The sequence below is a fragment of the Brachionichthys hirsutus genome, chromosome 15 (assembly GCF_040956055.1).
Source record: "Brachionichthys hirsutus isolate HB-005 chromosome 15, CSIRO-AGI_Bhir_v1, whole genome shotgun sequence".
NCBI lineage: Eukaryota > Metazoa > Chordata > Actinopteri > Lophiiformes > Brachionichthyidae > Brachionichthys > Brachionichthys hirsutus.
This window is the reverse complement of record NC_090911.1, coordinates 367,101-378,783: the sequence shown is the minus strand read 5'-3', so window position 1 is coordinate 378,783 and position 11,683 is coordinate 367,101. Positions and strand designations below refer to the sequence as shown.

The 11,683-nt window shown below is 40.3% G+C and overlaps 1 protein-coding gene across 1 annotated transcript in view; it reads left to right on the top strand.

Moving 5' to 3' along the window:
- The first annotated feature begins 169 nt into the window (after positions 1 to 169).
- Positions 170 to 11,683, top strand: part of LOC137905082 (nucleoprotein TPR-like) — a 46,785-nt gene continuing 35,271 nt past the window's right edge. The window contains exons 1-7 of the mRNA XM_068749306.1: positions 170 to 320; positions 6,347 to 6,451; positions 6,886 to 6,950; positions 7,250 to 7,340; positions 8,931 to 9,034; positions 9,262 to 9,426; positions 10,092 to 10,184. Coding sequence (XP_068605407.1) covers positions 170 to 320; positions 6,347 to 6,451; positions 6,886 to 6,950; positions 7,250 to 7,340; positions 8,931 to 9,034; positions 9,262 to 9,426; positions 10,092 to 10,184 — 774 coding nt within the window. The remainder of the gene's footprint in view (positions 321 to 6,346; positions 6,452 to 6,885; positions 6,951 to 7,249; positions 7,341 to 8,930; positions 9,035 to 9,261; positions 9,427 to 10,091; positions 10,185 to 11,683) is intronic.

The window sequence follows — 11,683 nt, the reverse complement described above, 5'->3', positions numbered from 1 at the left end:
GGCGCTCAGCGGCATTTTATTTTGAAAGTTCCTGGAGGACATGCTTCCTTTGTGTGAGAGTCTTGACGCTGCGCGTCGAGCTATCAGCGGGTTAGCTTAGCTTAGCAGGCAGAACGCTAGCAATTCTCCTGGCAGCAATTATCGCTATTTTTCCGGGGACTAGGTGGAGATGGCGGCCGTGCTGCTGCAGGCCCTGGAGCGGACGGAGTTGAACAAACTGCCGAAAGGCGTCCAGAACAAGCTGGAGAAGTTCGTCACGGAGCTGCAGAATGCTAACGAGGCGCTCAAGACCCAGCAGGAGCGGCTCCAGGCTGACAATGGTCGGTAGCTCCAAACTAGTTACCGAAACTACATCTTTGTCAAGGCGGCCGTAACGTAGTGTAGTGTACTGTAACGTAGTGTAATGTAACGTAGTGTAGTGTACTGTAACGTAGTGTAATGTAACGTAGTGTAATGTAACGTAGTGTACTGTAACGTAGTGTAATGTAACGTAGTGTAATGTAACGTAGTGTAATGTAACGTAGTGTACTGTAACGTAGTGTAATGTAACGTAGTGTACTGTAACGTAGTGTACTGTAACGTAGTGTACTGTAACGTAGTGTAATGTAACGTAGTGTACTGTAACGTAGTGTACTGTAACGTAGTGTAATGTAACGTAGTGTAATGTAACGTAGTGTAATGTACTGTAATGTAGTGTAATGTACTGTAACGTAGTGTACTGTAACGTAGTGTAATGTAACGTAGTGTACTGTAACGTAGTGTACTGTAACGTAGTGTACTGTAACGTAGTGTACTGTAACGTAGTGTAATGTAACGTAGTGTAATGTAACGTAGTGTAATGTACTGTAATGTAGTGTAATGTACTGTAACGTAGTGTAATGTAACGTAGTGTAGTGTACTGTAACGTAGTGTAGTGTACTGTAACGTAGTGTAATGTAACGTAGTGTAGTGTACTGTAACGTAGTGTAGTGTACTGTAACGTAGTGTAATGTAACGTAGTGTAGTGTAATGTACTGTAACGTAGTGTAATGTAACGTAGTGTAGTGTACTGTAACGTAGTGTAATGTACTGTAACGTAGTGTACTGTAACGTAATGTAGTGTACTGTAACGTAGTGTAGTGTAACGTAGTGTAATGTACTGTAATGTAGTGTAATGTACTGTAATGTAGTGTAATGTACTGTACTGTAATGTAGTGTAGTGTAGTGTACTGTAACGTAGTGTAATGTAGTGTAGTGTAGTGTACTGTAACGTAGTGTAATGTACTGTAATTTGGTGTAATGTACTGTAACGTAGTGTAATGTACTGTAATGTACTGTAACGTAGTGGAATGTACCGTAGTGTAGTGTAATGTACTGTAGTGTAGTGTAACATAGTGTAGTGTACTGTAACGTAGTGTAATGTACTGTAATGTAGTGTAATGTGACGTAGTGTAGTGTAATGTACTGTAATGTACTGTAACGTGGTGTAACGTAGTGTAATGTAGTGTAATGTAGTGTAATGTAATGTAACGTAGTGTAATGTAATGTAACGTAGTGTAATGTAGTGTAATGTAGTGTAACGTAGTGTAATGTACTGTAATGTAGTGTAATGTAACGTAGTGTAGTGTACTGTAGTGTAGTGTAGTGTACTGTAATGTAGTGTAATGTACTGTAATGTAGTGTACTGTACTGTAACGTAGTGTAGTGTAATGTAGTGTAGTGTACTGTAATGTAGTGTAATGTAACGTAGTGTAATGTACTGTAATGTAGTGTAGTGTAGTGTAATGTACTGTAACGTACTGTAATGTAGTGTAATGTGACGTAGTGTAGTGTAATGTACTGTAATGTACTGTAACGTAGTGTAACGTAGTGTAATGTAGTGTAATGTAGTGTAATGTAATGTAACGTAGTGTAATGTAATGTAATGTAGTGTAATGTAGTGTAGTGTACTGTAACGTAGTGTAATGTACTGTAATGTAGTGTAGTGTACTGTAATGTAGTGTAATGTAATGTAACGTAGTGGAGTGTAGCGTAATGTAGTGTAACGTACTGTAATGTAGTGTAATGTAATGTACTGTAACGTAGTGTAGTGTAATGTACTGTAATGTAGTGTAATGTAATGTACTGTAACGTAGTGTAATGTAACGTAGTGTAATGTAACGTAGTGTAATGTAACGTAGTGTAATGTACTGTAATGTAGTGTAGTGTAATGTACTGTAACGTAGTGTAATGTACTGTAACGTAGTGTAATGTACTGTAACGTAGTGTACTGTAATGTAGTGTACTGTACTGTAATGTAGTGTACTGTACTGTAACGTAGTGTAGTGTAATGTAGTGTAGTGTACTGTAATGTAGTGTAATGTAACGTAGTGTAATGTACTGTAATGTAGTGTAGTGTAGTGTAATGTAATGTAATGTAGTGTAGTGTAATGTACTGTAATGTAGTGTAATGTAACGTAGTGTAGTGTAATGTACTGTAACGTACTGTAATGTAGTGTAATGTACTGTAATGTAGTGTAATGTAACGTAGTGTAATGTAGTGTAATGTAACATAGTGTAACGTAGTGTAATGTACTGTAATGTAACGCAGTGTACTGTAATGTAACGTAGTGTAATGTAGTGTAATGTAACGCAGTGTACTGTAATGTAGTGTAATGTAACGTAGTGTAATGTACTGTAATGTAGTGTAGTGTACTGTAATGTAGTGTAGTGTAATGTAACATACTGCAATGTAGTGTAATGTAGTGTAATGTAATGTAACGTAGTGTAGTGTACTGTAACATACTGCAATGTAGTGTAATGTAGTGTAATGTAGTGTAGTGTACTGTAACGTAGTGTAATGTACTGTAATGTAGTGTAGTGTAATGTACTGTAACGTAGTGTAATGTACTGTAACGTAGTGTAATGTACTGTAACGTAGTGTAATGTAGTGTAATGTAGTGTAGTGTACTGTAACGCAGTGTACTGTAATGTAGTGTAATGTAACGTAGTGTAATGTACTGTAATGTAGTGTAGTGTACTGTAATGTAGTGTAGTGTAATGTAACATACTGCAATGTAGTGTAATGTAGTGTAATGTAATGTAACGTAGTGTAGTGTAATGTACTGTAACGTAGTGTAATGTAGTGTAATGTAGTGTAGTGTACTGTAACGTAGTGTAATGTAATGTAACGCAGTGTACTGTAATGTAGTGTAATGTAACGTAGTGTAATGTACTGTAATGTAGTGTACTGTAATGTAGTGTAGTGTAATGTAACATACTGCAATGTAGTGTAATGTAATGTAACGTAGTGTAGTGTACTGTAACGTAGTGTACTGTAGTGTGTACTGTAACGTAGTGTAATGTAGTGTGTAGTGTAGTGTGTAGTGTAATGTAGTGTAACGTACTGTAATGTAGTGTAGTGTACTGTAACGTAGTGGAGTGTAGCGTAATGTAGTGTAACGTACTGTAATGTAGTGTAGTGTACTGTAACGTAGTGTAGTGTACACGTAGTGTAGTGTAATGTACTGTAATGTAGTGTAATGTAATGTACTGTAACGTAGTGTAATGTACTGTAATGTAATGTAATGTACTGTAACGTAGTGTAATGTAACGTAGTGTAATGTACTGTAATGTAGTGTAATGTACTGTAATGTAGTGTAGTGTAATGTAGTGTAGTGTAATGTACTGTAACGTAGTGTAATGTAATGTACTGTAACGTAGTGTACTGTAATGTAGTGTAGTGTACTGTAACGTAGTGTAGTGTAATGTAGTGTAGTGTACTGTAATGTAGTGTAATGTAACGTAGTGTAGTGTAATGTACTGTAACGTAGTGTAATGTACTGTAATGTAGTGTAGTGTAATGTAATGTAGTGTAGTGTACTGTAACGTAGTGTAATGTAGTGTAGTGTAGTGTACTGTAACGTAGTGTAATGTAACGTAGTGTAGTGTAATGTACTGTAACGTAGTGTAATGTAACGTAGTGTAATGTACTGTAATTTGGTGTAATGTACTGTAACGTAGTGTAATGTACTGTAACGTAGTGTAATGTACTGTAGTGTAGTGTAATGTACTGTAGTGTAGTGTAACATAGTGTAGTGTACTGTAATGTAGTGTAATGTAATGTACTGTAACGTAGTGTAATGTAACGTAGTGTAGTGTAATGTACTGTAATGTACTGTAACGTAGTGTAGTGTAATGTACTGTAATGTACTGTAACGTAGTGTAATGTAGTGTAATGTAGTGTAATGTAATGTAACGTAGTGTAGTGTACTGTAATGTAGTGTAACGTAGTGTAATGTACTGTAATGTAGTGTAATGTAACGTAGTGTAGTGTAATGTAGTGTAATGTAGTGTAGTGTAATGTAGTGTAACGTAGTGTAATGTAGTGTAGTGTACTGTAATGTAGTGTAATGTAATGTAACGTACTGTAATGTAGTGTAATGTAATGTACTGTAACGTAGTGTAATGTAGTGTAGTGTAATGTACTGTAACGTAGTGTAATGTACTGCAACGTAGTGTAGTGTAATGTACTGTAACGTAGTGTAATGTAATGTACTGTAACGTAGTGTAATGTAATGTACTGTAATGTAGTGTAATGTACTGTAATATAGTGTAATGTAGTGTAGTGTACTGTAACGTAGTGTAGTGTAATGTAGTGTAGTGTACTGTAATGTAGTGTAATGTAACGTAGTGTAATGTACTGTAACGTAGTGTAATGTACTGTAATGTAGTGTAGTGTAGTGTAATGTAATGTAGTGTAGTGTAATGTACTGTAATGTAGTGTAATGTAACGTGTAGTGTAATGTACTGTAACGTACTGTAATGTAGTGTAGTGTAATGTACTGTAATGTAGTGTAATGTAACGTAGTGTAGTGTAATGTACTGTAACGTACTGTAATGTAGTGTAGTGTACTGTAATGTAGTGTAGTGTAATGTACTGTAATGTAGTGTAATGTAACATAGTGTAACATAGTGTAATGTACTGTAATGTAACGCAGTGTACTGTAATGTAGTGTAATGTAACGTAGTGTAATGTAACGCAGTGTACTGTAATGTAGTGTAATGTACTGTAATGTAGTGTAGTGTAATGTAACATACTGCAATGTAGTGTAATGTAGTGTAATGTAATGTAATGTAGTGTAATGTAATGTAATGTAGTGTAGTGTACTGTAACGTAGTGTACTGTAGTGTACTGTAACGTAGTGTAATGTAGTGTAGTGTACTGTAACGTAGTGTAATGTAGTGTGTAGTGTAGTGTGTAGTGTAATGTAGTGTAACGTACTGTAATGTAGTGTAGTGTACTGTAACGTAGTGTAATGTAATGTAACGTAGTGGAGTGTAGCGTAATGTAGTGTAACGTACTGCAATGTAGTGTACTGTACTGTAACGTAGTGTAGTGTACACGTAGTGTAATGTAACGTAGTGTAATGTACTGTAATGTAGTGTAATGTAATGTACTGTAACGTAGTGTAATGTACTGTAATGTAGTGTAATGTAATGTACTGTAACGTAGTGTAATGTGCTGTAACGTAGTGTAATGTAACGTAGTGTAATGTACTGTAATGTAGTGTAGTGTAATGTACTGTAACGTAGTGTAATGTAATTTACTGTAACGTAGTGTAATGTACTGTAATGTAGTGTAGTGTACTGTAACGTAGTGTAGTGTACTGTAACGTAGTGTACTGTAGTGTGTAGTGTAATGTAGTGTAACGTACTGTAATGTAGTGTAGTGTACTGTAACGTAGTGTACTGTAGTGTGTAGTGTAATGTAGTGTAAGGTACTGCAATGTAGTGTAGTGTACTGTAACGTAGTGTAACGTAGTGTAACGTAGTGTAGTGTACTGTAACGTAGTGTACTGTAGTGTGTAGTGTAACGTAGTATAGTGTACTGTAACGTAGTGTACTGTAGTGTAACGTAGTATAGTGTACTGTAACACACATTCACCCTCCAGTGGGCGCCTGCTGCCAGCCCACTGGGAGACACTTGGGGTTCAGTGTTCTTGGCCAAGATGAGCCACAGCCGTCCGTGTGAACGCTTGTTCCGGTTTGTGCTCCTGCCCTTCCAGAACAGCAGTACTTTGACGGAGTTAGTGTGAACGCTTGTTCCGGTTTGTGCTCCTGCCCTTCCAGAACAGCAGTACTTTGACGGAGTTAGTGTGAACGCTTGTTCCGGTTTGTGCTCCTGCCCTTCCAGAACAGCAGTACTTTGACGGAGTTAGTGTGAACGCTTGTTCCGGTTTGTGCTCCTGCCCTTCCAGAACAGCAGTACTTTGACGGAGTTAGTGTGAACGCTTGTTCCGGTTTGTGCTCCTGCCCTTCCAGAACAGCAGTACTTTGACGGAGTTAGTGTGAACGCTTGTTCCGGTTTGTGCTCCTGCCCTTCCAGAACAGCAGTACTTTGACATTGGCAAGAGACTGGCGGAGAGTCGGGAGCAGGTCCTCTCTGCCACCAAAGACCGACAGACCACCAGGGAGCAGAATAAGAAGCTCAGTGAGTTCTCAAATGCACACACTCTTACCATCAGCGCTTTAAAGGTCCCATATTATGAAAAACTCACGTTTCCCATTCTTCTACACTCTTATGGTGAGTTTGGGTCCTTATCAACCCCAAACAGCAAAATAAAGCGTTGCAGTTTGTGTAGTTCAGTAATCGACTTCTAAAACACGTCTGGCAGAAATCCTCGTTTATGTTACGTCGCGTTGATAAAAACGTGCACAAGATGTGCGTTATCGTTAAAGCATCAAACTGTTTTAGGTGTGATAACATGTAGTATTCAGTTGCAGGTGCCATCAGGCTTTCTTGAATAACTCTGAACATAATACACAGTTTCTGTTCTGGTTTGTTAACTCGGATCAGATTTCTTTTTTAAAATGAGCGTTGTAACTTCCTGTACTGTAGCTTTTGTGTGAACAATGTCTGTGCAGATGATGAGCTGAGCACTCTGAAGGGAATCGAGGGCGAGACCTCTGAGGATAAACCGCCACAACAGGTAAACGCAGTCATGCATGGCATCAGCATGTTTTGTTGCTGATGTGTAATGAATATTTAATGCAAAGTGTTGGACTACTATCAACAATGATATCATTGATTATTTTATTTTCCTCCTTTCTCCTCTGTGAAGTGAAAAAACCCATATTAATTTCTCACCTTTATCTAGTGGGTGGGTTCTGTATGGCGCAGATTATCTGAATAATGTTGATGGAGATTTGAGAGGAATTATGTTTAAGTATTCTTTTTAATTATTAAACTTCAGTTTAAGCACGTTCTGAAATGTATGTGTTGCTGCAGGAAACCAAAGCCAAGTATGAGATTGAGGCAGAGAAGAGAGAGCTAGCGAGGCTGCTTGAGAAGAGAACACAGGAGGTGGAAAACCTATCTGGTAATGTCAAATGTACACACATACAAATACACATACATCTGTGTTTATTTTTGACTGTTATGTGTGTGTGTCTGTGTTCAATAATCAAGCTCCTTTATTGTGGAATCGGCTCCCTGATTCGGTTTGTGAGACAGACACCATCTCCATATAGATAATCAATACAGTAATCAATATGCTGTCATTAGGCAGCACTGGTGGCTTAACATCATGACACACTGAGCTCCTCCCCCTTTATCTGATTATTCATGTTATAAATATATATCAGTACCGTAATTGCTGGACTATTATGCGCACCTGTGAAAAAGCCGCACCCACTGAATTAAAGAAAAATAAAATTGTACTAAAATGAGCCGCACATATTCGTAAGCCGCAAGTGCATTGAAACAAATGATATTTAACGGAACACGGCTGGTAACGAAAATAAATAGGCTTTAACGGAACACGGCTGGTAACGAAAATAAATAGGCTTTAACGAAACACGGCTCGTAACGAAAATAAATAGGCTTTAACGAAACACGGCTCTTAACGAAAATAAATAGGCTTTAACGAAACACGGCTCGTAACGAAAATAAATAGGCTTTGACGAAACACGGCTCGTAACGAAAATAAATAGGCTTTAACGAAACATGGCTCGTAACGAAAATAAATAGGCTTTGACGAAACACGGCTCGTAACGAAAATAAATAGGCTTTGACGAAACACGGCTCGTAACGAAAATAAATAGGCTTTAACGAAACACTGCTCGTAACGAAAATAAATAGGCTTTGACGAAACACGGCTCGTAACGAAAATAAATAGGCTTTAACGAAACACTGCTTGTAACGAAAATAAATAGGCTTTGACGAAACATGGCTCGTAACGAAAATAAATAGGCTTTAACGAAACATGGCTCGTAACGAAAATAAATAGGCTTTAACGAAACATGGCTCGTAACGAAAATAAATAGGCTTTAACGAAACACTGCTCGTAACGAAAATAAATAGGCCTTGCAGAGCGACTTGCTCTGTTTTTTGGCGGCAGGAAGTCCGGTGTTCAGAATATTACAGGAAGTGGGAAAATATACGTAAATTTGCCGCGTCGTTGCATAAACCGCAAGGTTCAAAATTTTGGAAAAAAGTAGCGGCTTATACACCGCGAATTACGGTAATCTCTCTCTCTACCTGTAGTCTTGTGCTCTCTCTCCCTCTGTTTGTCCCTCTTTCTCTTTCAGGTCCTTCTGTCCGTGGTGCTGCAGAACCTGGACCTGTGTCCCTCAACGCTGATGTCCACGTCGCTAGCATTAGCATCTATAGCTTTATATCGCTAGCATTAGCATTTATAGCTTTATATCGCTAGCATTAGCATTTATAGCTTTATATCACTAGCATTAGCATTTATAGCTTTATATCGCTAGCATTAGCATTTATAGCTTTATATAGCAGCTGTTCAGTCGGTATCTGTCCAAGGTTTTTCTTGTATCCGTCTCTCTTGTGGGTCAAGTTGGGTTCTGTGTTTCCCTGCAGGTCTTTCCCTGCTACTCATGTAAAGTGCCTTGAGATGACTGTTATGATCTGGTGCTATAGAAATAAAACTGAATTGAATTGTTTACAGAGGATGTGAAGCATCTGAATGAGAAGCTGACGGAGACCAATAAAGGCAAGATGGAGCTGCAGCTAAAACTGGATGATATACAGTCGTCTGAAGCTTCTGTGCAGGTATTCTGGTGACATCTACTACACCTAAGCTCACTGTTAATGCCCACACAGAATCAAATTATGCTGTGTAAGTTTTGAAAAACAACTTTTTTATAAAGAAATATGTTCAGACACAAATTCTATATAATTATTATACATCAACAGTACCATAGTTCTTCAAGAATCCTCAAAACATGGCTTTTCTCATATTTTTAAAGCGCTGTCTTCCCTGTCTTTGTATGTCGTAGCAACGGGAGAAGCGTGTGGAGCAGGAGAGAGAGTTACTCGAAAAGAAGATGGAGTGGTTAACTGCACAACTGACAAAGAAAACCGAGGAGCTGCTGAACACAAACAGAGAGAAAGGCAGAGACATCCTGGATCTACAGAGCCATCTGAGGGACAGCAAGGAACAGGTAACACGCAGGGTAGACCCTCAGCGCTCCACGGTTCCACATCCGCCAGGTATCCGGAGGAGTGATGAAAGCTGAATTTCCACAGAAAGCGCTGGAGGAAATGAGACCTGAAACGATCAACGCTTACTGGAAGAATCGGTGTCAGCCAATGATTACAAGGGCCTTTTCCCTAAAGACACCCCGAGGTCGGGGGGGTCGAAGCTCTGATAGCGATTCACAAAATGTAGAAGAGCCCGAGGAGCCATCTGGCTAACAATAGAGCGCCTCGCAGAGTTGATCCGAATGGAAAAGAACATTCAATCAGTCGTTGATGACAGGCTTCGATCCATGAAAGTGCAAAATGCCATTGATCAGCGATCACCGTTTATAGGCAGGCTGAAGGACAGGAAGGAACAGCCATCTCAGTCACCAAATGTTTGTGCCAGAGATTTAATAAAATATAACCTGTGTGCGTATGTAATTCGCTTTTTAATTCCTTTCCTTGATGCACGTCATTATAATGCTAACTACTATGTTTACTTTGTACATACATATTCTACAATGTTATCATGGAGGGGGTAATGGGGCATTCTGGGTGTCTGCCCAGCTGTGATCTGAGAGAAAAGCCATTGTTCAGACCAACCTGGCAGACAAAGGCACATCTAATGGTGACATGTGCTCAACAGGTGATCAGCCTGCAGAGTCAGCTGACATCGCTGAAGGGAACCAGTGAGAGCCAGAATAAAAGGGCCCAAGACCTCAACCGAAAACTCAATCAGGTAGCGTAAGCGTCTGTCACTCAGGGCCAGACCCTCTCTCTAACCCTACCCCCTTGCTGTTAGACTTGCCCCTCAAAACAGACTTAGCAGGCGTAGTGCTTGAAATTGTTTGTCTGGGAAATGGAACATAGTACATTTATTTTCTGCTCGAAATGAGATTAGATACCTCGTTTGCTAAGATGTCACTTGAAAAGTATTATAGTTGTATAAAAGCCTGTCTTTGCTACCAATTTAACTCGTGACAGATCGGACCTGGGGGGCGTTATTTTAGACAGATTCATAGTGTGTTTTTGTTTTTTAGTGGTGCCATGGTGATGGACAGACTAACAGATGAGGTGAGACAGGAAGCTCCTCTGAATGTGATGTTTGCAGATGACATTGTGGTCTGCAGGTAGAGGAGAATCTAGAGAAGTGGAGGTCTGCTCTAGAAAAGAGAGGGATGAAGGTGAGCAGCAGTAAAACAGAGTACATGTGTGTACATGAGAAGGTCCCAGGGGGGACAGTGAAGCTACAAGGAAGAGACGTAAAGAAGGGAGAGGACTTCAGGTACCTCGGGTCAACAGAGCAGAGTGATGGAGAGAATGTGGAAAGGAGGTGAAGAATCGTGTGCAGGCAGGCTGGGACGGGGGAGGAGAGTATCAGGTGTGCTCTGTGATAGGACGAAGGGACAGGTCTACAAGACAGTGGTGAGGACAGCCATGATGGACAGCTTAGAGACAGTGGTGAGGACAGACATGATGGACGGCTTAGAGACAGTGGTGAGGACAGCCATGATGGACGGCTTAGAGACAGTGGTGAGGACAGCCATGATGGACAGCTTAGAGACAGTGGAGAGGACAGCCATGATGGACAGCTTAGAGACAGTGGTGAGGACAGACATGATGGATGGCTTAGAGACAGTGGTGAGGACAGCCATGATGGACAGCTTAGAGACAGTGGTGAGGACAGACATGATGGACAGCTTAGAGACAGTGGTGAGGACAGACATGATGGACGGCTTAGAGACAGTGGTGAGGACAGCCATGATGGACGGCTTAGAGACAGTGGTGAGGACAGACATGATGGACGGCTTAGAGACAGTGGTGAGGACAGCCATGATGGACGGCTTAGAGACAGTGGTGAGGACAGCCATGATGGACGGCTTAGAGACAGTGGTGAGGACAGCCATGATGGACAGCTTAGAGACAGTGGAGAGGACAGCCATGATGGACAGCTTAGAGACAGTGGTGAGGACAGACATGATGGATGGCTTAGAGACAGTGGTGAGGACAGCCATGATGGACAGCTTAGAGACAGTGGTGAGGACAGACATGATGGACAGCTTAGAGACAGTGGTGAGGACAGACATGATGGACGGCTTAGAGACAGTGGTGAGGACAGCCATGATGGACGGCTTAGAGACAGTGGTGAGGACAGACATGATGGGCGGCTTAGAGACAGTGGTGAGGACAGCCATGATGGACGGCTTAGAGACAGTGGTGAGGACAGCCATGATGGAC